This window comes from Gobius niger (assembly GCF_951799975.1).
Source record: "Gobius niger genome assembly, chromosome: 17".
NCBI lineage: Eukaryota > Metazoa > Chordata > Actinopteri > Gobiiformes > Gobiidae > Gobius > Gobius niger.
The window spans coordinates 23,839,208-23,864,974 of NC_136868.1; the positions used below are offsets into that span (position 1 = coordinate 23,839,208).

At 40.1% G+C, this 25,767-nt stretch overlaps 2 protein-coding genes across 3 annotated transcripts; one reads left to right on the forward strand and one right to left on the reverse strand.

Annotated features, from left to right (window-relative positions):
* Positions 1 to 64: 64 nt before the first annotated feature.
* On the reverse strand, positions 65 to 20,128 carry phactr1 (phosphatase and actin regulator 1). 2 transcript variants are annotated; one of them, XM_079574620.1, is made up of 13 exons: positions 19,913 to 20,128; positions 7,750 to 7,914; positions 6,623 to 6,703; positions 6,204 to 6,305; positions 5,933 to 6,124; positions 5,591 to 5,852; positions 3,942 to 4,141; positions 3,489 to 3,645; positions 3,056 to 3,111; positions 2,922 to 2,983; positions 1,584 to 1,724; positions 1,440 to 1,516; positions 65 to 1,224 (listed from the first exon to the last, which is right to left on the reverse strand). In XM_079574620.1, exons 1-13 carry the CDS (start codon positions 20,022 to 20,024, stop codon positions 1,209 to 1,211), a joined length of 1,623 nt encoding a protein of 540 aa, XP_079430746.1. In that variant the 5' UTR covers positions 20,025 to 20,128; the 3' UTR covers positions 65 to 1,208. The 2 variants fall into 2 exon arrangements, with proteins under 2 accessions (XP_079430746.1, XP_079430745.1); XM_079574619.1 differs by lacking the exon at positions 19,913 to 20,128 and adding an exon at positions 10,100 to 10,461.
* Positions 20,129 to 21,009: 881 nt separating this feature from the next.
* LOC306976629 (NAD-dependent protein deacylase sirtuin-5A, mitochondrial-like) lies at positions 21,010 to 25,479 on the forward strand. Its single transcript, XM_079574624.1, has 9 exons — positions 21,010 to 21,065; positions 21,310 to 21,419; positions 21,989 to 22,122; positions 23,014 to 23,239; positions 23,529 to 23,616; positions 24,122 to 24,175; positions 24,244 to 24,367; positions 24,759 to 24,874; positions 24,952 to 25,479. The coding sequence occupies exons 2-9, from the start codon at positions 21,323 to 21,325 to the stop codon at positions 25,022 to 25,024; spliced, it is 912 nt and encodes a 303-aa protein (XP_079430750.1). The 5' UTR covers positions 21,010 to 21,065; positions 21,310 to 21,322; the 3' UTR covers positions 25,025 to 25,479.
* The last annotated feature ends 288 nt before the right edge of the window (positions 25,480 to 25,767 follow it).

Sequence of the window (25,767 nt, forward strand, 5' to 3'; positions counted from 1 at the left end):
AATCAAGAACAGACTAGTCAACTTTTAAAATTAGTTTCTTTCTTTAAGAAAGTGCATACATCAGAGAAGACTCACAATAACTTAATGCTCACATGCAGTTGTTCTGCTTTACAAAAACATTTGAAAAGACTGGCTTATTTTCTCTGTTATTTACATATTTTATAATTCTGAGATTAATAACATTTTGAACACAATCATACCAACATCATCTCAGACATACGAACACATTGAAACATACAGCCAGTTCCCTCAGAAATATGTTTGTAACACTATGTACTGTACTTGAATAGACTGTAAACAATGAAAACATAAGGTGGCAGATTCCCAGTAGATGCTTGAGAACAATTTAAAAGGCATTCATTCAGAGTACAGCAACGTGATCTGTATCTACAGAAAATAACTGTTAAAAATAACTGTCAATTTGGCAATTGTCCCAGACCTGTAAACGACGCTGGAGGCACAGTGACAGAAGGCTACTGAACTCTAAACAATAGATGGTTTATTCTAATTGTAACCTCATTGGCAAGTTTAGTTGCTTTGGTTTGATATGATGTGACATATGAATGTGTTAGTGATTTCATAAAACCCAACAATAAGACTAACCAAATAAATTATTGCTTGGTTGATTTTATGGTGGTTTTCCAATTTGTGCAGTTATCGGTGAGTTTGATGTTTTGACTTGAGGACATTTTGGCTTCATAATCAGCTGCCTATCAGCACAGAACTGCCTTTTTTCCTGCTTAACTAAACCAGTAAACTCCTAAAAACGAGGTTCACATGAAGACTGGAGAAATGATAAAAGCAAGAAAACTATCCTTGGATAAAAAGAAATTTAAAAAGTTGCCTTCTTCCCTCCAAACTTTATCAAACCATTATTGGCACAGATTCTGTGTTCAACCCCTAAAACCCATTCAGTCGGTTTCAAAATAATAAAAAGTGCTTGAGAGTTACCTCAGCACCCTTTCATTATATAAACAAGAGTAAACTTTTGAATATCAAGAAGCAAAATCTCCAAATAGGAGACACAAGCCCAGTTTCATTCATCTCAGTCTCAATTGTCTCTTTCTTTCGGTTTCCCGGGCACATGTAGTGTCCACACCTGTCTTCTACTTTGACAGCAATACCAGAGAGCATCGCCTTCCAGAGTCCAAGGACAGCACTCGAGGCTTGTGTGGAAGGAAAGACAAACTACTGAAGTCTCACACAACTTATGGTCGATGAAACCTAGAGACAGAAAGATGTATGAATATCAATTTCAAGCTTAAATAAAAAACAATATTGCAATAGCATATTTAGTATATACATTAATACATACAGTCATTTCAGTAATGTTATAACAAATATATAACAAATATAACAAATGCTGCAATAGATTTTTAGTAGTTAATAATTCCAAATAAGTACGATCATGACAAGTTGAGGAAGATGTAGAAATCAACCTGGTAAAATGTCGACTGGACTCGTGCACCTCCATCTCTGTGCTTTTAAACTCATTCAGCTCCTTCCTAATGGCAGCCTGAAAAGTTAATGAGTTACCGTTAGCTGAGTTCTATTTTATTGTGAGTTTTATTGAATGTATGGACCTTATCAGCCGCTGTTAGTCGCGTCCATGGCTTGTCTGCCCTCCTATCGTAATCTTGAGCCTCAGCCACTTCCACGTAATCACTGAAACGAATCAAAATCTTCGCCTCCCTCAGTTCCTCGACAGTAGGCCTTTGGCTGAGCTAAAAATAAAAACAAAAGGATGATTAAAAAACAATATCAAACTACAGTAACAATCTTTGAACACCCAGTCATGAACATGATCAAAATGACAAAATTGCTTATGTGGCATGTGGCTAGAAACAATACCTTCTCTTCACTGCTCAGGAACAATGGTCAACTCCAAAGTGCATTATGCGGAATATGTTGCCATCCAGTGGTGAAGGTAAGTACTGTATGTGTTCTTATCCTGAATGTAGAAGTTGAACCCTGAATTTTCCCATACATTGATAAAATATGAAATATTCTATCCATCACAACATGCACAGCAAGTGTTATCCTTCATAATACATTTATATACACACAAGAGTGTCATGAGACTTCCAATTAATTGTTTGTTTTTTTGTACAATTATTGATGCTTTATAGAAATGTAAAATTTGCTGTCGCAGCGAAATGGTATAAAACAGGGAACTACAAATGCTTTTGCTCTTTTTAGTGCAGGCAATATAGTAATATTGTGTGAAAACAGAGAAAAATGACTGGCTATGAGTACAGAATGCAGTCAAAGAAGGTTATGTCTTACATAGCTGCCAAAACGCGTTGGCGTTTTTTAATTACTCTGTCCATGCCACAATAAAGGATTTTTCATTTTTGATAACTACGGAGTGCCTCCTAACCTTCTTTGACTGCATTCTACACTCATAGGCAGTCATTTTTCTCTATTTTCATGCACTATCGACTCCTTGGAAGACCACCCGGAGTTCACTACAACCTGTTACACTTGTGGGACTCGAAGCAGCGCTCATTTTCTATTTTCATAGTAATATTGTGATTTTGAAATAAATGGAAAAAACGATAAAAATAAAAATAATTCTTGAAATCAAATCAGTTAATTCCACAAAGGTGCGTCAGGACATTTGAATGGTTTCCGTGCTTAAGCCTTTCGAAAACAAAACACCTTCCCTAACAGCAAAAAATCTTGATCTGCGAGAATAAAACAATGGTGATGAAACAATGGTTTCAGTCATAGCTTCAAGTCACTAGAGCAACCACCTGACACCTCCTCCAAGGCTATGAACAAGATTAAACTACAGTGGGGAAAAAAGGATTTGGTCAGTTCCCCCCACTTTCTATTGGATTTCGGACCAAATGCTTTTTTTCCTCACTGTATGTGAACTGTTAAAAGTACTACTTGACCCCATCATCATCGCATGGTACCTTTCGCGATAGATGCTTTTTGATCTCTCTCTTCTCCTCTTGTTCCTCGAAACCATTTCGAGCTGAATTGAAAAACATAGCACAGTCCATTTGGTGACTCATTTTAAATGTTTACTCACAGTGTGCAAACTTACGTTTAAGAATATTCCTCTGCTCAAGCTCCTCTGCCGTTGGCCGCTGACTCAACCGCCTGGGTAAAAAAAAAACATATATAAATCCAGATTTGTTTATTTTATTCTATTTTTTTTACATTAGTCGGTTCATTATTGAGATAGTATTGAGTAGTAGTATTGAGATACTATATGTTGACATACAATCAGCCAATATCAATGAAGTTAGCTCTAATCATGAATAAATACATTGAAAGATAACAATGTGCCTGATTAATGTGTCTAAAACTTGATAAATGTATGAGTTCAAACCATTTTTCAATCTCTCATTTGTCGGTGTCCTGCCCTTCTGGCTCTCATCATACATTAGCGGCTCCCATTAGCTCACACTATGATAGCTCTTATTGGTAAAAGGCGAATGCAGGCTTGCATTGAGTGGTAAATCTCTTGAGCTCACCTGGTGAGTTTGGTGGCCGTTTGCTGCCGGTATTCGAGCCGCTCCTGATCTGATTGCATGGGCAGGATGTTTTTCTCCTCCAGCTCTCTTTTTGATGGACGGTTGCTCAGCTTAATGGCCAGAGAGTCCTTTCGTAACACCTTCATGGCCAGTGTGCCTGGATGGACAAGTGATATTGACGCGGCTCAGCTTTATCAATCTAGACAGCAGTGCATTAGTCCCGATTTCTCGATTTGTCAGTCATTAGCACTATTGTACAAAACTGAATACCACCACCCTAATTAATATATTCAGTATTCATCCTAACATATTCACTTACAATCCAAGCAATCCAAGCAACCAAAATCAGCTTATAATACCTGAGCCAATATCCCCCTTTCCCTTTTTCATCCCACAATACAATACATTAGAGTAGAAAAGCGAGTGAACAACAGTAAGTTTTCCGAGGCTTACTTGTAAACAGTGCTTCGTCCTCTTCGTCCTCATCGTCTTCTTCCTCCTCCTCATCGTCCTCCTCCTCATCGTCTTCCTCCTCCTCTTCCTCCTCGTCCTTGTACAGATCAGGCATGTCCTCGTAGTCTGCCTCACTGGGGAGATTCTCTTTGTCGTCGTCACACTTGATCATGACCGTGGGAACGCCATGCATCATGGAGCTGCGGAAGTTAAAAAGGTCATCACTAGTCCAATCTCAAGCTCAGTTGTCAAATGCGGGTGTTTTGGTAAGGTTACGTGAATACAGTGGTATAATGTGTCTTGCATCAAGTCCTATTAAAATACTGCTCTCGTAATCGGAAATTGTAGGTCAAAAAGTTATCCAAAATATCTTTGAATTAGCAAATCAATACTAGCCTCAAAACAGTCAGAATTTTCAAAAATACAAATTTGTTTTCATTATGTATTCTCAGTTGTCACTACAACATGGTACAGCTGGGGTACTGGTAGGGCTGGGCAATTAATAGAAATATAATCAGTGCATTGAGTTGTTCTGGTGTCCTTGCCTAATCCAAATTGCAATCCCTACTTTGGTCAGTCGCAATAATCGCCATGGGACTTTATAATCGCCATTTCTTTGGCAGACACAGCAACTAGTTTTGGAGTTTGCTGAGACAGAGGAAGATTTTTGAGTGTTAAATGATAGTGGAGGAAAGCATTGGTTACTGTTTTAGCTGAGGTTTGTATAAAAGATATGTCTAAGTTCATGAAAAAAATCGTCAAGCCCTAGTTGCTGGTGTTGCCTTGAGATGTTCCCACCCTCAAAATCTGGCCTCTGGAGACCCACTTTAAGGTCCTGACCCACCTACTGGGAATCTCTGTGCTAAACAGTGTGCATTACACTCCTACACAACTCCCCCTGACTGAAAACAACATCAGAACACATAGCTACCCCCTGAGAAAATGAATCTTTTCTCAGGGGGTAGCTCTTCGACAGACGACAGGCAACCAATCACAGAGATGAATGGGGAGACGTAGACCCCGGAATGTGACCTGCATTTTAAAACATCACCAAACCAGCAAGAATACCGTCTACTAGCTTTGCCAATCAGCAGCCCAAATACAACACAACATCTATTTATGGTATATAATATAAGGTATAGTATGCATGCAATGACAGAGGAGATCAGGATTCCCATCATGTGGGGTCATCCAGTAGTTTTGCCACTTGATCTACCACTCCAGTCATACACACATACGTCATATACGCTTTATAAGATTCAAGTCTATTGAAAGGTAAATACTGGGTTGGAAAGCCTTAATTTTTGTTTGAGCTGAGGTTTAATTAAAAGGTCCAGGTTCAGCAAGTATATATGTAAAATAAAATATCAATAAAATCAAATACAAAATTGAGATAAAAAAGCCTCAAAACAAACATATGTGCCAATTCATTAGTCATATCATATCGCCCAAGTAACCATTTTCATCCCATCTCTCACCAGTGCATTCTGCTGTGGTGTCCTTGAGCACAACACTTGACCCGCCTTGCCTCCAGTGTCTGTAGTATGTACACTGGTTTATAAAAATGAGCGTGAATGTATGGGTGGTTCCTTGATGAGACAGTGTTTTGAGATACAAACTTAGCAAACAGTTGAAATGTCAGAGCTTACCTCTCAAATCTCTGCATGGTAAGGGCTAGGGTCTTGTTTAGCTCCTCGATGATTCGGCTTGGAGGATGAAGGGCAACAGGCAGTGTACCATACTGGAGAGAGTGTCCGCCCACCTGGGCATGGCTGGAAGGGGCAGGGCACTTCTGGAAGGTGATGGAAGTAGGGTCCATGCTCCCTGTGGGTACAGAGATCAGGAGCTTCTTTGGAGGTAGAGGCGGAGACAGCTTCACAGACATACATGGCAACTTCACAGGGGTCCCGTCTTCATTTCAAACACAGTACACTGTTGTTTATGAGTTTGCTTAAGCATGACTTTGAACCTCAGTATATTCATATCCGTACCTGTTATATGGTTTGGTAGTCTTGTGAAGGGTTTGGGTGGCAATGCTGGAGGTTGTTTGTGAAGCACAGGAGGTCTGGAGAGTGTTGATTCATTGCTTTCATACACAGTGGCTTTCTTCGTATGTGGAGCCTGGCTAGGTTTCTGAGCTTGGTCCTGTTGAGCATCACTGGGTATTGCAAACTCCAGTGAACCTAAGGACAAAAAATAGAAATAAGATATAAGATAAAAGCTCCCTGAGTAATTAAAAAGTAAAATGGTACTTATGCTTACCGACAGCTGCAGTGGCTCCCTCCATCAACTCGGTGCCCTCAGAAACATCCCCTGCAGACTGGCCATTCTCCATCTTAACCTCCTCAAGTGCAGAGGAGGTGTCTGGAGAGACATGGAAGTAGAATAATTATCCCACAGACGTCCATGATAAAAAAGGGAGAGCTGCCCTTGTAACAAAATTGCAGATTAACATTAAACGCAGTGTAAAGTATTCTATAGAAAATATGCACCTTCCTCATATGCATCAAGTACAGTAACTACAGAGCGATAAGTTGCAACATGACGTTCAATTGGTAAGACGCTATGATTTTGTTTATTGTCTGTATATTGTAAGCAGTAGAGAATAGAGACAGGCTACGTGGGATAATCAGATGTTGATTTTAGGATATGACTCTTTGTGGTTTTTCCTGAAGTCTCACCTTTCTCTTGGACCTCCTTAAGAACGCCCTTTTTAATGAGCTCCTCTCTGCTTTGGCGAGTAGACATCTTTCTTTCCAACACTGCAGAGCAAAAAACACAGGTAAAACATAAGGTCATTTGTCCTATTTTTGGCATTCTTCATCATTAATGTGAAACGACCATTGTAATCTGTACTGATATAATACTAATGAAAGTGAAAACTGGCAAAAATCTTATACTGATATTATATACAGTGCATGGGCGTGATAAGGCCAGAAACCATCATTACTCGGTGGGACCTGTTCAGTGCAGGGTTTGCTACTGATGTGGCTACAACAATGTACATTACACTCCTGTGTGTTAGCGCCTCTCAAAGAGAAAAGGATATAGATCTGTTCAGTCAGCTAAGAAGCACCACTGCCATTCGCTTCCCTAGCACCTCACACATACACACACAAACACACACACACACACACACGCACGCACGCACGCACACACGCACACACACACACACACACACACACAAAATCTTGTACTGCTATCTTAGTGAGGACACTCATAGACATAATGTATTACGCAGAGAACAACCCTGAACCTCACTTTCCAAAAATGTCCTCACATTGTTAGTTAAAAACTCAAACTGGTCCTCACAATGTCGTAAGTACAAGAACACACACACACACAATATTACTCATTCCTTATACGGAAGGGGCATCTACTTTTTCTTTCTACTTATTTCGATTAAAAGGTCTGAGAACATTAGTGTCCACAAGAGGGAATATGGTACAGTATATGTTATAAATACACATATTTGTTTAAGCTCATTACAGCAAAATAACAGAAATTACACATCTAGTATAATGTGCATTACTCCCGCAAACCTATACAACACATCAAGATAAGGTATAATATACGCTTTTTGCATGTCCAGCCTTAAATGGCCATCACCATATAGGTCTGTAAAGCAGCCCCTATATCACCCTGCTCTGTGGCACAGGCCCAGTGCGACCATACATCACTGCTGCTGTTGATAGGGACATCAGGGAGACATTCGTCTGCCGCTGGAGAGGAACTGGTGGCTGAGCAAGATTACCATTGCGAGAGCTTGATAATGGAGGTACTTCCTTTATGGCTATTTGTCTCTCACCTGCAGACGTCTGCTTGAACTTCTCACTCTTTTTCTTTCGCCATTTCCAGGGTTTAAAAAGTCGCCCCAAGTTGGCAAATTTGCTCCGCCGTCGAATGGGCGGAGTGTGTGTCCCTGGTACCAGTGAGTCTGAGCGCATTGCCGCAAGCCGCTCCACTTCCTCAGCTGGAAAACACATAACATCCATGTCATAAATAACACACAGGCTGCCTCATGACTTGTGGAATGAGGGGTGAAGCAGAGATGATATTGTAGCACTGATGGTATTATAAAACTTTTAACTTCATTTAGTGACGATTGAACTGATTCCACGGTTGCTTTCAACAGTTTTAGTTCTCTTTTTCGTATCTAGTTTATTTTGTGTTGAGGAAAAAAAAAAAATTAAAGGCCCTACACCTGATTTTATCAATGAAAGAGGAAGCCACTAAAGCTGAAATGTTGGTGGGGGTACAAACTCATCCCTAAGCTTCCTAACATATTTGTAGCATCCCAATTCTTCACAGGGACATGTTTAAAGGCACATTTCACAACATGCAGGGTCACTTTTCAGGGTCTCTTTCACAAGAATGCTAGAAAACAAGCCTCTGAGTTCACAAATTTTGTTCCATAACTAGAGACAAATCAGGTATAGCTCCTTTAAGTAACTAAAACACATTCGAGCTTTAATCTGGATGTGAGGAACAGAACATCAAAGATCACGTATTTGTGAAGGATCCCTCAGAGGTTTGCCCATAATGAAATCAAGCAAAGCTTATTTGGATCACTGTAAATCACCGTTAAAGTGTCAGATGGTACAACTAGCAGGCAAGACAAGAGACATTAAAAGTCCATGAGAAAAAAAAAACTTGCAAAGAAGCAACACTGTAGAAGCAGCAATTAAGAAGAAAGTGTTCCAGAACTGAAAGTACAGGGCTGTGGGCATATGTAGCAGTGTTCACTTCATGATCTAACATTATATATTTCCCAAGTTCCCACTTATAAAGTACTTAATCAATACACTACTACAGAACATGTAGCCCATAATATAAAAATCCGCTTCAATCCCATATCAGAGAGAACAAATATTAAATCCAGTAAGCCCTAATACATTTCTCAATGTGGCCCTTTATTTAGGTCAAGAAATTTAGTGTCCACTCATCACACTAATGTGATAAGACGTGGGTTATACAGACATAAAATATTCAATACGCTATTTTATTTTGAGTATCTGGAGAGGCAGCAATGCTACTACACTGCTCTCATACTGTGTGTGTGTGTGTGTATGTTTTTGGTTGTTACTTCGATAATCTAACTAGTTGTATAATTCTACTAAATCCATCAGTCAGCCTCTGCAAGGGGCAGCCTTGAGGTGATCCTCTAAAAAATGGGACGTCCGATAGAAGCCATCAGCTTGATCTTCAACAACAACAACAAAAAACTCCAACAACACCCCAATCTAGCATCCACTGCCAAAACTGCGCACCTGTATAAGAATGTAAGAGTGGCAAGCCCAGTGAATTAAAAACATTATTACTGTATTAGTCACATCAAGCTGCATAGTAAATATCAAACTGTCAGACCCTAGAGGTGAAAAGGTCTCACGTTCTCTGTCTGTGGTGAGGTATTTCTTTAATAAATCAAATGGTGGGGGTCACAGCCCTTGAGCAATCTAGCGAGGTGCCCCGCTGTACTGGCCTATGTGACCCCCCCATTGGTGAAGAGCAGCAGCTGTACATGAGTCAGACTCACTCTGCAGGGCCACATTCCTTCAGTCAAACCCAGGCCTTGTTTTGCTAGTGCTGCCTGCAAACACGGCTGACTCACCCAGGTACAATGCAAAATCTAACAACTTTGACTTTGTTACACTCATCACTGTTTATGGATCTCTGCAGTTCATTGCATCCATCATCGGTCATCCATGAAGTCTACTGATCTTAGACTCAAACAGGGCACATCAGAGCTGATTCAGATTTGTTTAATACTATTACCCACTAATATAACTTAACAAAAACTCATTGGCAAACTCTTTAGTATTAAATAGCCTAAGGTTTGTCATGCACTGGGAGACAAACAAAACATGCATGTTATGCTCTTATTAAACCTTATGTTATTAAGCATTAATCACATAGTAATCATGCATTAGTCACACTTACACCTCCAGGAATAAGGACAGCTTTGTTTATAAGCTACTTTACTGTTTTGGAGATGACACTAAAGGTCAGAGAGTGCAAGTAAGTAGAGATAAGATCAGTGGTCACTGGACAGCATGGTGCCTGATGGCAGGAGGGAGCGGTCAGTGACGATTGACAACATTTCAAAGTGTTGTCAGCAAAACCCTAGATCCCATAGTCAACCCCAAACAGACGCTCACCCTCCAGCTCGGCTCCTCGACAGTTACTGCAGATGTGTTTGATTTCTTTGCCGATCTGACAGTGGATCATGAACGGTATGTTGTTGTTGTTCACAGCGGGTTGTTGATGCTGGTGGTCTTTCTCGGAGCCGCTGCTGCTGCCGCTACGGGACTTCATCCTGGACAGGCAAAAAGCTCTCCTCTTCCTCGGCTTCTCCTGCGCTGGAGCGGGCTCCGACACGGGCACCGAGGTGATGGGACTTTGGGTCTCAGTGTGGGACCATAGCCACATCACATCGCCACTCTCCGCCATGTTCGCGCTGGACAACAGTGGCTGGACCCCTCGCCCTGACGCCCTCTGCTCTCGAGGAGTGGAGGAGGGAGGAATTCAAATGCTTTGCAGCGCAGCCTCCACCAGAAGCGCACAGCAAAGCGGCGCGTAACATCCGCTCTTCGGTTTCATAATAAAACACCCGAGAGCAAAGTCAGGAAGTTATTTAAGATCACATTTGATGAGAAAAGCACCACCTAGACTCTGGAGCGTGCACATGTAATTCAACTTGCATAATGCATATTTACATATATCAATTTGAAAGTTTTGCTGTAGATCACTGGCATAAATGTGAGCAGGGGCGGACTGGGACTGAATAACAGCCCTGGACTGTAACCAGCCTGGCCCAAATTAGCGTAATTGTGCACTTCCACAAATTCATATTTTAACCTCTTACCACCCGCCTTAACATTAACGAGTGCATTTTCCCCAGTTCGGCTTTTTATTATTATTTTTTGATCGGTATCATCAGCAAAAAGAACTGGAAAGGCGGTCGTAGAACCAGAAGCAAAATCATTAATATAAATGATAAATAATAGTGGTCCCAAAATTGAACCTTGTGGTGCACCATACACCACGTAATTCCTTTTAGATTCATGTTTTTTTTATACTGGGCTTTACCCAAATCTAAAAGCTTCTCGACTGGAGATCAACAATGTAACGCCTCATTTGAAAGCTAAGACCTACAAAAGTGATGGAGACTTTTCGTCACGTCGCCACATTATTGTCATATTTTTGTTGTTTTTTAAATTATTTTTTCTATCATTTTTTGTTTTGTTTTTCTCACGTTTTTGTAGGGTTTTTTTGTCTGTTTTTTTCTCATGTTTTTGTTGACTTTTCATCCTCTTTTTCTCGCTATTTTGATGCTTTTCTTTTCAGCTTTTAGATTTGGGTAAAGCTCGGTTGAGGCGGGACTGGTGGCCCTCGAGCCAGTGGCCCTTCTGTGCTCTTCCAGAATGGACATATGGCCAGTCCAGTCCGCCCCTGAATGTGAGAAAAAAAAATACATTGCAAGTTTTCTGTCATTTTATCTTTTCATGTAAGAACAAGATAGAGAACACAGATAGAGCTACATTCAAATTTATGGTTTCATTTTATTGATGAATGAGTTGCCAAGACTTTTTCAGAGGGGATTTTGGATTTCTTGTTTAGTTTTAAAATAAGCAGTTTTTTTGTGGAAAAATTTGTAAAAAATAATAATTTTCGCCTTATTTTTTGACATTCAGAACTCAATAAATAGGGCTTAGGGATTAGATAATAAAAAATCCCTCTGAAAAAATCTTCCAAATATTGTTCAGTCCAAGGCTGGAAAATTTGAAGTCTTTAGGTCCGACTGACGTGGACATAGTGTCGCCACAATGACAGAAAAATGTGTTTTGAGAAAAAGGCCCTTGAAATTGCATTGTCCCATATAAGTCTATGGGGGAACATTGAATCAGCGCAATATTTAAACATGTTATTGTGAAGATTAGTCATATTTTCTGTTTCCGGGTGGAAGCTTGTATGTTCAGAGACCAATTTGGCCCCAAACCTGAAAACTGAAAAAAAAAAAAAAGAGTTTTGCCTGTAGTGTCTCCCCTTAACTCATGCATTATCTCAAAAATCGATATAGGCCTGTTTACTTATTTGTCAACTAATTTAAGTTTAAGTTCATTATAAACAAATATCTAACTGTGTAATGCATTGCCTAAATATAAAACAAACGTGCGAAATGAAGATAACCTCTTGTAGTTACATATCCTAGCCAGCAGGGGGAACAAACTCCCGGCAAACCACGGTTCTCTGCGGACCGTGACTGACTGATCTTTCTACAGCCAGGCAACTCAGCTCAAGCGTACTCTGTGAGTTGTGTTGCAGCAGCAGAGACAATGTATATAGCAAAGTGTGTTTACACGTCCCATTTGTGCTTTATAAAAAACTGTAGATGGTGCTGCACTAATAGAAGACTGAGTCAGCAGTGTGGGTCTTTCAAATTCAGCAGTCTCGGATCACAGGATGACAGGGGCGTTTAATTTAACAAGGCTGAAATGAGGGCAAGACCCCTTCTTCAAACCAGTCAAACTCTCTGCTGTCAGCAACTTGACAAGTAGGCCTCATTAATTACGTCACTAGAAGGCTTATTAGGTTGGCTTCTACACTGAACCAAATTGGCGAGCTGACACGGGGTGTATAAAGGACTAAAACTGCCAGAGCAACACAATAATGTCCACAAGACAACTAATTAATGAGATATTGAGAGTGTCTGCTTAAACTAGTGCCATCCAAATATTTACATCTGATCATATTTGTATTGGCCATTAGCATGTAGACATTCACAGGAGAGCGTGGAATAAGTAAGTACACCGCCTGAATCTCATTGAATATCAGTTTTGTAAAGAGGAATGGTCCAAGATTCATCCTGATCGCTGTGAGCGTCTAATCTGCAACTCCAGAGAAGCAGTTATTTCTGCAAAAGAAGGGTCAGGGGTTCACTTACTCGCGTGCATGTTGTGAATTGCTCCGTTTTTTCTGCAAAATATCTTGATAAACCTGCAAATTATTTTTTCTATTGATGATAGCAAGTTGCCCAGGCCCTGAGGCAACAAAACAGCCCGACAGTTTAGACGCTCACAACAATCAGGATGACCATTCCTCTTTACAAAACTGCAGCAGTTCAGTGAGATTTAGGCGGTGTACTTACTTATTCCCCCCTGTCCTGTGACTGTTTACATGTTGTGACCAATAAAAATATGATAAAATGTAAATGTTTGGGTGGTATTAGATTAAGCAGACACTGTTTAATCATTCCTGTAGTTTTGATAAATATGAAAATCACACATTTATTGACCAACAACAAGGCAGAAATGTGAGAAATGGTGTACTTACTTTGTCTTGCCACTGTAAGTATAGGCTACTGAATGAAGTCTACACAAAAAAGTTACTCATCACCTTAATTTATCACTTAAACTTATCACCATTCATATTCTAAAGAAAAAATTGGCAAAATTAGCATACAATCACAAAAAGGCTGCAACAATGCCAATGTATCAATACAGTTTAAATTTATGAGGCAAAATGAATAAGGCCAGTCCAACACTCCTACCTGATACACTCTCATAGTTATTCCAATTGTTTCTCTGAATGAAAATAGGGCCCAGATTAAGCAGACACTGGCTTGTTGTGGGCGGATATGCCTCTGTTTAAGACCGTCAGCCGCTGTTTGTCAGGGCGGAGGTTACACTTATGTCCCGCTGACAGTAATGGACTTCATGTCTGAGTGTGTCTGACAAGCATGGGCCTTTTCAGGTGCAAGAAGAGGAAAACAGCAGCTCACTTGTCACCAGGGAAGTGTGTGTATGTGTGAAGTGCTTATACAGCACAGTGCATCACCTCACAGACAGGGATCCTTCCTGGGTGCCAAGTAAAGCTGTCAGATTATTCTCCATGTGTGAGACGCTCGGCTTCCTAAATCACTCCAACAGTAATCTATATGTCTGCTATCAGTATAGGAATAGGCACAACAAGAAGCAAGAGCATGACAAACCGACACTACAATGGCAAACACAAAACATCATCTCACGATCGCAATGTCCAGCATAAACTGTCTCCAACGTATTCCACATGTTCAGATAGCTTTAGTCCCATATAAACTGCGCTTCGTCTCCGATATGAAGTCAACATTTTCACTCACAACTCACAAAATAAGGAACACGGGCCATGAGTTCGACAAAAAATGGTTTATATAAGAAATGGAAAGTACATAAAGACTGTAGATTGGCGTTGATTATGCGGCGGATGTTGAAATGTTTTTTTTTGTTTTTGTTTTAATAAAAAAGCTAAAGAAGAAGAAGAGTAATAACCAAAGTTGCTTTTTATACAAATGTACTACTTAAAGGATACCTAAAAATAATCATTTTGTGTCCGTGTGTATGCGTGTGTAGGCATGTGCTGTCCCAAATCAAACAAACGAACATAATACGCCACAAAATCAACGCTGACTGATAACTTATTTGCGTATTAAGGCCATTTATATCATTTATATTGTTCATATCATGCACATTAAAGGTAAACGGCAAATGTAAACAATTGTATACAAGACAAACTAAAGTCTCCCCTCCTCGTTTTTTCTCATTTTCGTACGTTTGTCTGTTTGTCTCTTTTACATTTGTGTGTATGTTTTTGTATATTAGTTACGGTACATGGTTTATATTTCTTTTGAAAAAAAATAAAATAAAATAAAAAGTAATTCAAAAAAAAGAAGCAAAACAGCAAATACTGCCTTGAAAAAAAAAAAAAAAACATTTTCAACTCAAATATTGGTTTTGCTGATAATGGTTGTAACAATGAGATACTCACTGTAAAAGTTGTTTATGTTTGGGTCGCTTAAGTGATCATGATCAGACCGCTGCATGACCCCCACACTTTGGGTTGCCAGGTTTTATGGTGGTTTTAAGCCTTTTTGCAAACCGCTAAAAGAAGAACATTACCATTAACTGATAAATCAAGCAAAAATAACCCCCCTGCAAATTAAAAGAAGATTCATAATGTTTAGGTTGTCTTTACACTGCTATGAAACTGGCTTGTAGGATGAGAGTCCACTGTTTTGTTACAAGATAGTATTGGATATATCGCTGAACTAAATGGCAAAAAAACATTTCTCGGAGACGCAGAGGAGCCATGGCCTCTGCGAGTTACTGTAGGTGGCCACACTTTTGAGCAAACGCTAAAATCAATGTATCCTGACCTGGCTGCCCTGTGACTCACATCTCCGTGGTGCAAGTCCAGACAGCTCTAACAACAACAGTAACAGGAATATACCTGAGTTTGGACATTCAAAGTCGATCATTGTTTGCTATATTCCGGGATTGTTTGTGGTAAATCAATACGTAACAGTTGTAATCGCCTTTAAATATTGGATAAAGTGATCAGTAGTGGCATTGATTTGGATCAGTGTTGGCTCACTTTCCTCTGATCATTTTTAAACTACACCCTCAAGCAAAACCCTCTGCGCTTGACCAACACGCTCCCGCTCCGGCTGCTTTAGATCACCTCGTCTGCCGTACATTGGGTCAGGGTGTAATGTCGGTATGATTTAGCATCCAACTAACACCAAGAAAGATTTGCTCCTCTTCAATTGACCCTTTATCTGCTGATCTCACCGCCGCTGCACATATCCCCTGAAAATGGGATCTGGGCTTCTGTCCTATTCATCATCTTTGAGTGTATGGCTAATTTAGGCCCAGAGCGGACACTATCATCCAGACAGAGATGTAGTATGCAAAATGAATGTGCCATGATACAACACATTGTAGAGGCTAAAATCTTTCCCATTTGATATAAAAATGATGATCAAAAATTATTTGCTTAACTAAAGCGCCTGTTTTAGCGCCTGATTTGAAGCACAAACTTAGCAATTAAAAAAAAAAAAGCATCACGATCAACACAAACATTGATTCTAGCCAAACACTAGTTAGATTTCCCTTTTGGCTGGCAACCATTTTACTCTCACTGGAGATTTTGTGTGAGTGTAATAATGCCTAAATTAACATAGTAACCCTATTATGTATTGATGATGGGAGAGTGTCATGGCGACATGAAAACACGCAGGCAACCTCCCTCTCTCTTGGTATAGCAGAATTTTTTGCCTTTTTCTGTGAACTGCATTTGTGGTTTCTGTGTTCCACAAAGTTTTACTTTTGTATGTCTTTGCCGTGTTTTTGTGGGTTTTGGTAGGATTTTTTTTGCTGTGTAGAGTCCATAATGGCCCTGAAGAAAGCAGCAGAAGGAGCTGCGCAAGAGGAAGAGGAAGGAGGAGGTGGAGCTGACCAGTGCAGGACACCATGCTTTGAAACAGGGGCAAACCGAGGAGGTACAACTTGTACAATGACAAATAAAGCACTTACTTACTTATCTACTTACCTACTTACCCAATTACCACCTACCTACCTACCTACCTACCTACCTACCTACCTACCTACCTACCTACCTACCTACCTACCTACCTACCTACCTACCTACCTACCTACCTACTTACTTACTTACTTACTTACTTACTTACTTACTTACTTACTTACTTACTTACTTACAGCAGATACAGCCCCTAATTTTGGAGTTTGGATGAGACAGTGGAATGTTTTTGTGTGTTAAATAATACTGGAAGAAAGCATTTGTTTTTATTAAGCTGAGGTTAGCATAACAGCTCTGTTTAAGGTTATGAATCAGCCACATGTATTTATTTAAATGAGAAAAAAAAAATATTAACACATTTTCCTCAAAAAGTCTCCCAAATCATCCATAATGACGCTCTGTGATACTGACACAACTGCCTTGAATATCGCAACAACAATAGCAGTATTTTTGGTTTTATATTTTGAAACAGTCATTTTTGTGTTGCCAAAACCACTACAGACTCCATCCCGAAGCCCGAAGTCCAGTTCCTTGGCGTGAGTTCAATGGCTACCCAAAGTTCACTGACTCTCTGGCTCCCTCTTCACCCTCCTCCTGCATTACTCCTGGGACAGTTGGATTACCCTCCTCCCCGCCTCCTGACTGGAACCACTCAAAGGTAGGCTAATACAAAGTGACAGGACAGCAGCGCCTAGGAGCCTTTGTGTGTGCATGTGTGCGCGCACATGCTTGTGTACACTTCCTTAAGAAAAAAAAAAGTGTGAATGTGAGACTTGGGAGATCACAAGGATATGAGTCACCTCTCTGAGTGTGTGTCATCTGTTTTGAGAGGTACACTTCACCGGCAGATAAGCACACTTAAGACAAAGACACCGAAGGATAGCCATTGTCGTTTGCTTGTCTATATCCCATTAGTTACAAAATCAAGCCCCGTGTAAATAACCACACGGGACAAACTGGGAATAATACATTTTCTATTCACTGGCTGAGTTATTAGATGCTCAAAGATCAAAGATTGTATTATTGTATAAAATAAAATAAATGTGTCAAAAGGTAAATTTGACATACAGAAGTATATGGAGCAATTGTGGACATTTTTGCTTTGGGTGTCTTGAAAAGCGCTATATAAATCCAAAAGATTCTTATTATTTGTTTTAATATTATTATTATTATTATTATTATTATTATTATTATTATTATTATTATTATTATTATTATTATTATTATTATGCTTAACTTTACATTCACTTATGGAGGCAGTCAGAAAAGTCATATTGCAATACTTTCAAAGTTTTAGTCTATAATCAATAATTACTGTATCTGTGTCCCAGATTTGAGGTAAACTTGACTTGACTGCAATCGCAACTCAACCCATGTTGTCTTCCATGCTACATACCCTAACTTTAAAGTAGATTCATAACAATAATAAACAGTATATGCATGCAATATTTTTAAAGCAATCCACTGGGCAGAAAATACTGATGTATTGGATACATTTCAAGAGTTCTGCAGATTTTTTCATAACATTTGAATCCCTGTCTTTAGGTTTAAGCGTTGAGCACAATGCAGAGCCTGTTTTACTTGAACACACTTGTGTAGAAGAGGGGAGAGTGTCTTTTGGGGAGGCGGGGAAACAGCCAGGGGAAGTATGGCATTGCATTTAAAGACTTTGCATTTTCTTCCAGTGCTTTTGTATTCTGTCTAGGCACTTCTCACACTCCCCTCAAGGCCTTGGGAAAGTGTGCAGTCACACGGCTTGATGCACTATCAGACATGCTAATGCAGACGTTTGCAGGAGAGTTCCATGAAGTCTGACAATTTTGTCCAAGCAGTTTTACTAAAAAATGAAAGAATTTCCTATCACATATTTATCCTATTCACCTCTGCACAAGTCGGGAAAAATGACCACAACATTTTCTCTCACATTTGAGATTTCCAGTCGAGATAACAAAGCTATTTATTTATGATCTTTATCCAATGAATGCTTACACTGTGCTATATTTTTGAATGTACCTAGTAACAGTCAAAAAATATTGTGAAACATTTGACTGTACTGAACTGGACTGCTGTCTCCTAAACCATTAACCTCTGAATGAGATGAATGAGGCTTAGCAACACTTGACAATACAGTGGCACCCTGGTCACGTTAACCATGCTGTAATAGAATAAGCTGAATGTGCAGCCAGAGGAAAAGGTCAAGAGCTACAGTATGCCATCTGGCCTGAGCTGTAATGACAAACTCTTGTTTACTAAATCCGTATATAATGTCACCGACCCACACATATGTTCAGCACATAAACATGCTTATTAAGTCCACTGTAGCATTACGTCCACGGGCAAGGGCCAATAAAGTGCTGGAGACATGTAAAAATGGATTTACTAGATTGATGCAAAATATTAACTTCACATGTAGAAAGCAGATTCAAAGATTATGCTTACAGTAGCAGGACACACCAACATAATTCCAACTTGTGGCATAAACAATACTTAATCAGCTCAATATCACTCATCATAAAACATAAGCTGAAGTTTATATACCCATGGCCAGGTTTGGCATATGCCATTACCTAAAGTAGTTCTATGAGAATAGGTATTGTAAATAAAGATGACAAAGCGTCAAGAAAAAGTCTCTAACATCTGCCTTTATCGCCAATACTTTCTTTAAAGACAATTGTTTTTTAAATTGTGATTTGGCGTGACTTGACCACTAAAATGCTGAGTAATGGCTTGCACTGTAACCAAGCTACCTGTATAGCTAAGCAGAACCACACACAACACAAAGCAAAGCAACAACAGCTGGCTAGCCACAGTTGGCCTTACACCCGACAAACAGGCTTCAGTTTCTCCTGGAGTTGATGGCATATCTACATGTGACTGGGATTTGTCACATAAGGCAACTCCGTAGGAGGGTCCAGGCTAAGCTATGGGATGCAGAGTCTTTGTAAAAATCCTATGGATAATGCAAGGGAGAAAAGAGAAAAATAAGCCTTTTCTGCACACAATGGAATCTTCAGCACCATAAACCGGTGGACAGCTCCACATTCAGCCTTTACATGACACAAACCATACGGTCAAGTTGATCTAGTTCTTCACGCTTATCAGGAGCGTCTGGGTCGGCATTTATACCGCGACCATAGCAGCAAAGACGGCAATAATAACTTATGCCTGCTAACATGTTTCACCACCACGGTGAACTGTGGATCTTTGGCATGCATGGCATTCTTCTCCTTATCAACAATAATAGGCTGCTGAACAGCTTTTCTGCAGTCAAGTTTTCCGCTTTCCCTGCTGGCTTTAGTCCAAATTACGTCTAATTTAGGAGATTGTTCCGCGTTCACGAGTGTTTTGACAGTACACCGGGTTTGAGCAAAAATGTTCCCTTCGCATCAGTCAATGCATGAGTCACAGTGGTTAGCTCCCAGTGAGGTGCAGCGGAGCACCATGGGTAGCATGAGAGTCACACAATGAAATCCTAAAGTCATGCAAACCCACTACACTGATAAGAACCATTCTCAGAGAGAAAGAACGTTTCTCTGCGAGTGCACGAAGAAGAAAACGCCCCCAAGACATCCAGCTCTGCTGTCCGCCTGTACGCGGCGTACCCACGCTGCCCATACCTGTTTCCAGGTGCAGGGAGATCCTCGCCTCGTTGATATAAGGCGTGTCACTCTTGGAGCGGACCCTCCGGATCGGTCTCCGGTCCACATCCTTCTCCAGGGCCGCCGCCATGTTCGGCCAGCCGGGCAGTGTCCACTGGCGAGCGGCGGGACTGTGAGGAATACGCCGCCGCAACAGCAGCCAGTGGTGCACCCGCTCAGGCAGACAGTGTGGGAAGAGAGGCGAGGGGAGGGGAGGGGGGAGAGGCTATTGTAATGTGCTGGGGAGGAGGGGATGCCTGATGAGGAGACTGTCTTCTCCTGCAGACTAAACGATGCTACATTTTCAGCTCTTAGGAACTTGCCGACAGTCAGACCGGCGTTGCCTTTGATAATCAGACAAAAGAAATGTATGAGGGAATAGGCTGCATTTACTGACAGACCAATCCAGTTCAAATGTGCCATGTGTACACGCAAGAAAATGGACTCCGTGAAGACCATGAGTTAGACGTTAAGACTTATCGTTTTTAGTAGAGTATATGCAGATTACCACAATGACATTCTTATTGCCAAATGACACTGACGATTGGTCAAGTCTGTGGCGCCCTCATGCGGACATCTACTGCTACTGTATGTGTTTTACGTTGCCAGGTATAGGCTACCTATATGTGTCTGCACATCACACTGCAGAAGAAAAATACAGTTGACAAATGTTTCCTCTGTAAACTTCGTGTACTGTCTTCAAATAGATCTGTTGTACACAGTAATAGACTACATCATTACTGCTTTAATAAGGCCTAGAAGGAGGTAAGACAAATGGTGGGCTGGTCATATGCGTTCTACTGTTAAGGTGGTCAAATCATGTGAATGATTAACAAAACTTTGTTTGTCTCAAGACAAAGGAATACATTTTTAGAAAGATTGTTTGGGTAATAGGCTGTGTGTTACTTTTCAGCATTTTACCATATGGACATTTATTTGGCTTAGACGTTGAGAAGATCAATTGTATTATGTATTATGTGTTAAAAGGTGACTGAAAATCACAGTTATGTTTTGTCGCTTTATAATGTAAAAGTCAGGAGCTGAAAACATCATCGTGATCTGGCAACCCACATTCCCACACTTGTGTTTATTTCCTTGTCGGTGCTGCAGCTGCTGGAGTTCCTCTTGACAGGTGGCTTTCCACTGGCTCTTTTTGGGGTTCTTACTCAGATAACTGTGGCGTAGTATTATCAATTGTAATTATTATTAAGCTTGCTACCACAGCGCGTGCAACTTGCTACATGTAGCTTTTAGCATCTGAGCTAAAAAAGAAAAAGTCTGTTAACAAATAATGCCTGTTGTGAACAGTCCTTTTCACAACAATTATAATCAGTCACGTGATCAATCTGTTCTTTTCTTTTTGTACTTGTTTTTAGTAACCTGCTCGTAATGATTGTGCATCGGATTTCCTGCAGAGGACTTTTCTATTCGCATTTATATGCTCATCTAAAAAAGCCAAACCCAGAGATGGCCAGACCTAGTTCAGGTAAACCATTCTTCTTCTTCGTGTATTATTCGGGTATTACCAGTATTGTAACAGTGTGTGACCAATCGCTCAAAAAATAAATAAATAAATAAATAACATCAACATTTCGCCAATGTGAAGGGTTCCGAAATTAGACTCATCGTTGATAGGCTAATATTGGCACCCTTCCACAATCGCAACGTGGTGTTTTCTTTACCAACAGTAAATATAATTGAAGCGGTAAAATAAATTATTTATTATAATAATAATATTAAATAAATAAATGAAAGTAAAAATAATTAAAACAAAAAATAATTCAGCAAAATGTGGGGAATGAAGACACACACTATCCCAGTTGTCATTGGAGCGCTCGGACTTGTTAAAAAAGATCTCAACAAGCTCATCACAGAACAAATCCCTGGAAACATAGACCTAATGCAGGTTCAGAAAAGCAGTTAACTGGGAACAGCACGTATACAAAGATGTTTTTTGTCTCTGAAATAGAACAACCATCACTCAAGTTTGTTGTCCCCTCGGAGCATGATGATGATGATGATGACAATATTGTATTGTGTTGTCCTTTTGAGTAGACCTGGCAGCCTTCAGGGAGATTTTCTCGAAAGCTAAGAATATTGCCATCATCACCGGAGCAGGTGTCAGTGCAGAGAGTGGAGTGCCGACCTTCAGAGGAGCAGGAGGGTTTTGGAGAACATGGCAAGCACAGGTTAGACATTTTAACACAGTCTACTGTACATTGCTGTTGTGCAGCACTGCTTCCTGTGGTTAGTATGACTCAGTGAAACTTAGTAACAGCAGTAATATGTTTCTTGTAAATCAGATCCAATGAAAACTCCTATGGAAATTTCCCTAAAGGAAGTGACAATAAACTGTATTGAAATCTAAATGAGACATCGATTGGTCTGCTGTCTTACACAAGATATGTACAGACATTCTCACTGCTCTGCTTTTCACTTACATTCCCCCATGCCGACATGAGGTGCTGACACGAGGGCAGACAATTGCTTTGATGATATGATAAACTTGGGCTGACTATAGGGCTCAGACCTGCATTCTTTGATCTAAAACTGTGGAGTGCTTGTGTGTATGGCCAGGATAACTCAGACACTTACAAATAATGTCTTACCATAATGTCTTATACTGTAAATATAACTTATATTTTTGATTGAATAGATTGAATTAGCTGCAGTATAAATACATTATTTGTAAGTAATCAGGAAATGCTTTAAATCTTGTACAACAGGTTTGGCTTAAATACAACAAACTATTATCAGGTTATAACTTTGTACCACTCGCTTGGTACCCTCGCTTCCATCAGTCTGCCCCAGGGCAGCTGTGGCTACAATAGTAGCTTACCACCACCAAGTATGGAGTGAATAAATAATACAATGTAAAGCGTCTTTGAGTGTCCAGAAAAGCGCTATATAAAACCGATGCATTATTATCATTATTGTTAATGTATATAAATTACTGGCTGTGCTGACACCCTTAACTTCCACGCATATTTGCAGACATTTGATAAATCATGAACTACTGTATTCAGTATAAGTAGTATTTTGTTTCCTTTGTTTTTCTTTTTTCTTTTTTTTTCCCACAGGAACTTGCAACCCCAGAATCCTTCTCCCGAAATCCCTCTCGAGTTTGGGAGTTTTATCACTTCAGACGAGAGGTCATGCTCACCAAAACCCCCAATCCTGCACACTTGGCTATAGCTGAGTGTGAGGAAAGACTGAGCAAACAGGGACGTCAAGTGACTGTCATCACTCAGAACATAGACGAGCTCCATCGAAGAGCTGGCTCAAAGAATGTCCTAGAAATTCATGGTAAGCTCTTCCTACGACGCGGAAAGGTTTATCAAGCTAGGTTTTTTTCTTCACACTAATCCATTTACAGTTTACATTCAATATATATTTAACGATTATGTATACAAGGTACCAATCAGTTTCTCAATGATGCTAATAATGTTACAACACATGGTAAATCTGATGTCCATTTAGTAACGTATTGTAAATATTCTAGATAATCTACCCACTCTTGTTTAGTTTCTTGCTTTGATTATTTGACAAAAAGTCCAAATCTAAATGGTTCTAAAGGGTAAATCTGTCTCTTTAGGAAGCCTGTTCAGAACACGCTGTTTAACTTGCGGTCACGAAGCCACGAATTATAAAAGCCCAATCTGCTCTGCCTTGGATGGCAAAGGGTAAGAGATCATCCTGCGTCATTTGCTGAACCATAGACATCAACAATAATGAAAAACTTTTTTGTCGAATAGATATTAATCATATTCATATGTGGATGAAATGCCAGGGAAGCAGGGCAGCTGTCAGATGTCAAAATCTAAATAACACCTGAATTGCACAGTGTAAATTAAAATCAGAGGGCAAAGTAAATGTCACTTGTCATTTAGCTGACATTTCAAATCGGTGTGACTGCAGGACTTCATAATGGATGGTACAAACCTTTTGCGCAGAACATCTACATGCTGTGAATCAATAATCATATTTGTAATTGTCCTTCAGCTCTCAATTGTAGATATACCGTTTGCATATTTTTATATTTTGTGTTATATTCCGAGAACAAAATGTCAATAGGACTCAGTGCCGTCCCTACTGTATTATTATTATTATTATTATTATTATTATTATTATTACTAACATACTTTCTGTAAATTAGGATCTTTTATAAAATTTTCACCAAATCCACAGAGCTCCAGACCCTGACACACAAGATGCACGGATCCCTGTCGAACAGTTGCCCAGGTAAAGTTACTCGGACAGCCTTCGACTAGTTTGAGCAAGCAAACTGACCTGTATGTTGCACATTCCAGGTGTGAACAAAAAGGCTGTACTGGCCTCTTGAGACCAGCTGTGGTGTGGTTTGGCGAGACTCTAGACTCTAATATCCTCGCACAAGTCGAAAGTGCGATGGACAGCTGCGACCTGTGCCTTGTTGTGAGTGTGGAATGAATCCAGTCACACTTTGCTACTGTGTATTGCTATTGTGATAGAACCAACACAAGAAGTTACTCATTAGACAACCAAGTGTTTCTCAATGGAAGGACTAGTTCTCCATTGATATCAGTGGCCTAAATTGTGAGAGATAAAGCTCATCAAAAATTGCGCTTACTGTTACAGAAAGCTTGTCCCAACGCCTTCTATTTGTCAAACAATCCTATTAAATCAGAGCTACAATCATAAGTTGTATTTTTGGGTTAGAAACTGTCAAACTACAAAGTTAACCAATTTTATCAAGGGTGACTATATTTGTGGAGAACATTAATCACTAGTATACGCTTTTGTAAACTAAATATCTAATCAAATCTACATCCTAATCTTTGGACAGGTCGGTACCTCGTCTGTTGTGTACCCAGCAGCCATGTTCGCCCCTCAGGCGGCAGCGGCAGGTGTCCCTGTGGCTGAATTCAACATGGAAGACACTCCAGCTACGATGCGCTTCAAGTAGGCTCAGAGCTTGACTTAAAAAAAAAGCACAGTGACTTTATGGACAGCAACCTAACCCACTGTATGTTTTTCAGGTTCCATTTCAACGGTCCCTGTGGCACCACTTTACCCCCTGCTTTGGCCCATCACGAGACCGAAGCACAGTGAGAAGGGATACGATTGTAGGTCACTCAGGGCTCCAGATTAGTTATACCACAGCATTTTAAAAACAAGTTTCACTGGCAATACTTCCAACAATGCATTCACCGTTGGTTTGCTATTTAATTCACCTTGAAATATCATGCATTATACAATCTACCGTATTTTCCGGACCATATGTCGCTCCGGAGTAGTCGCACCAGCCAAAAAATGCATCATGAAGAAGAAGAAAAAAACATATACAAGTCGCTCTGGAGAACAAGTCGCAACTATCTGAGTATAGAGGTGTAACTGCACTATTGACAAGCCTCTCCCGGCAGTACGTTATTCAGGCCCCCATCTGCGAACTTGTTCCTGTAGCTGTGGCCATCGAGCTTGTAGCCCGCAAATAACTTTTTTTTGTATTCTTCATTGCAGTAACCTCCTCTTTTCGCCAGTCCTCCTTCACTAGTTTCTTGCTCACTCACGATAAATAAGTAATTGCTTTATTTGTCATTGTACAGCTGTACAGGAGTAGCAGATACTGGTACACAAGCCTAGAGCGCCCTCTAGTGGCTGTCAGTGTAAAAATGACCAATGTGAAATTATATATTTTGATATATAAGTCGCACCCCCAGCTTAACTATGATTAAAGTGTGACTTATAGTCCGGAAAATACTGTATGTAATGTGAGATTAATAGAACAAAAAAAGGATATAGGCCTGCATTAATAATTTAGACTATTACTCTGCCATGGACTCAAAAAGAATATT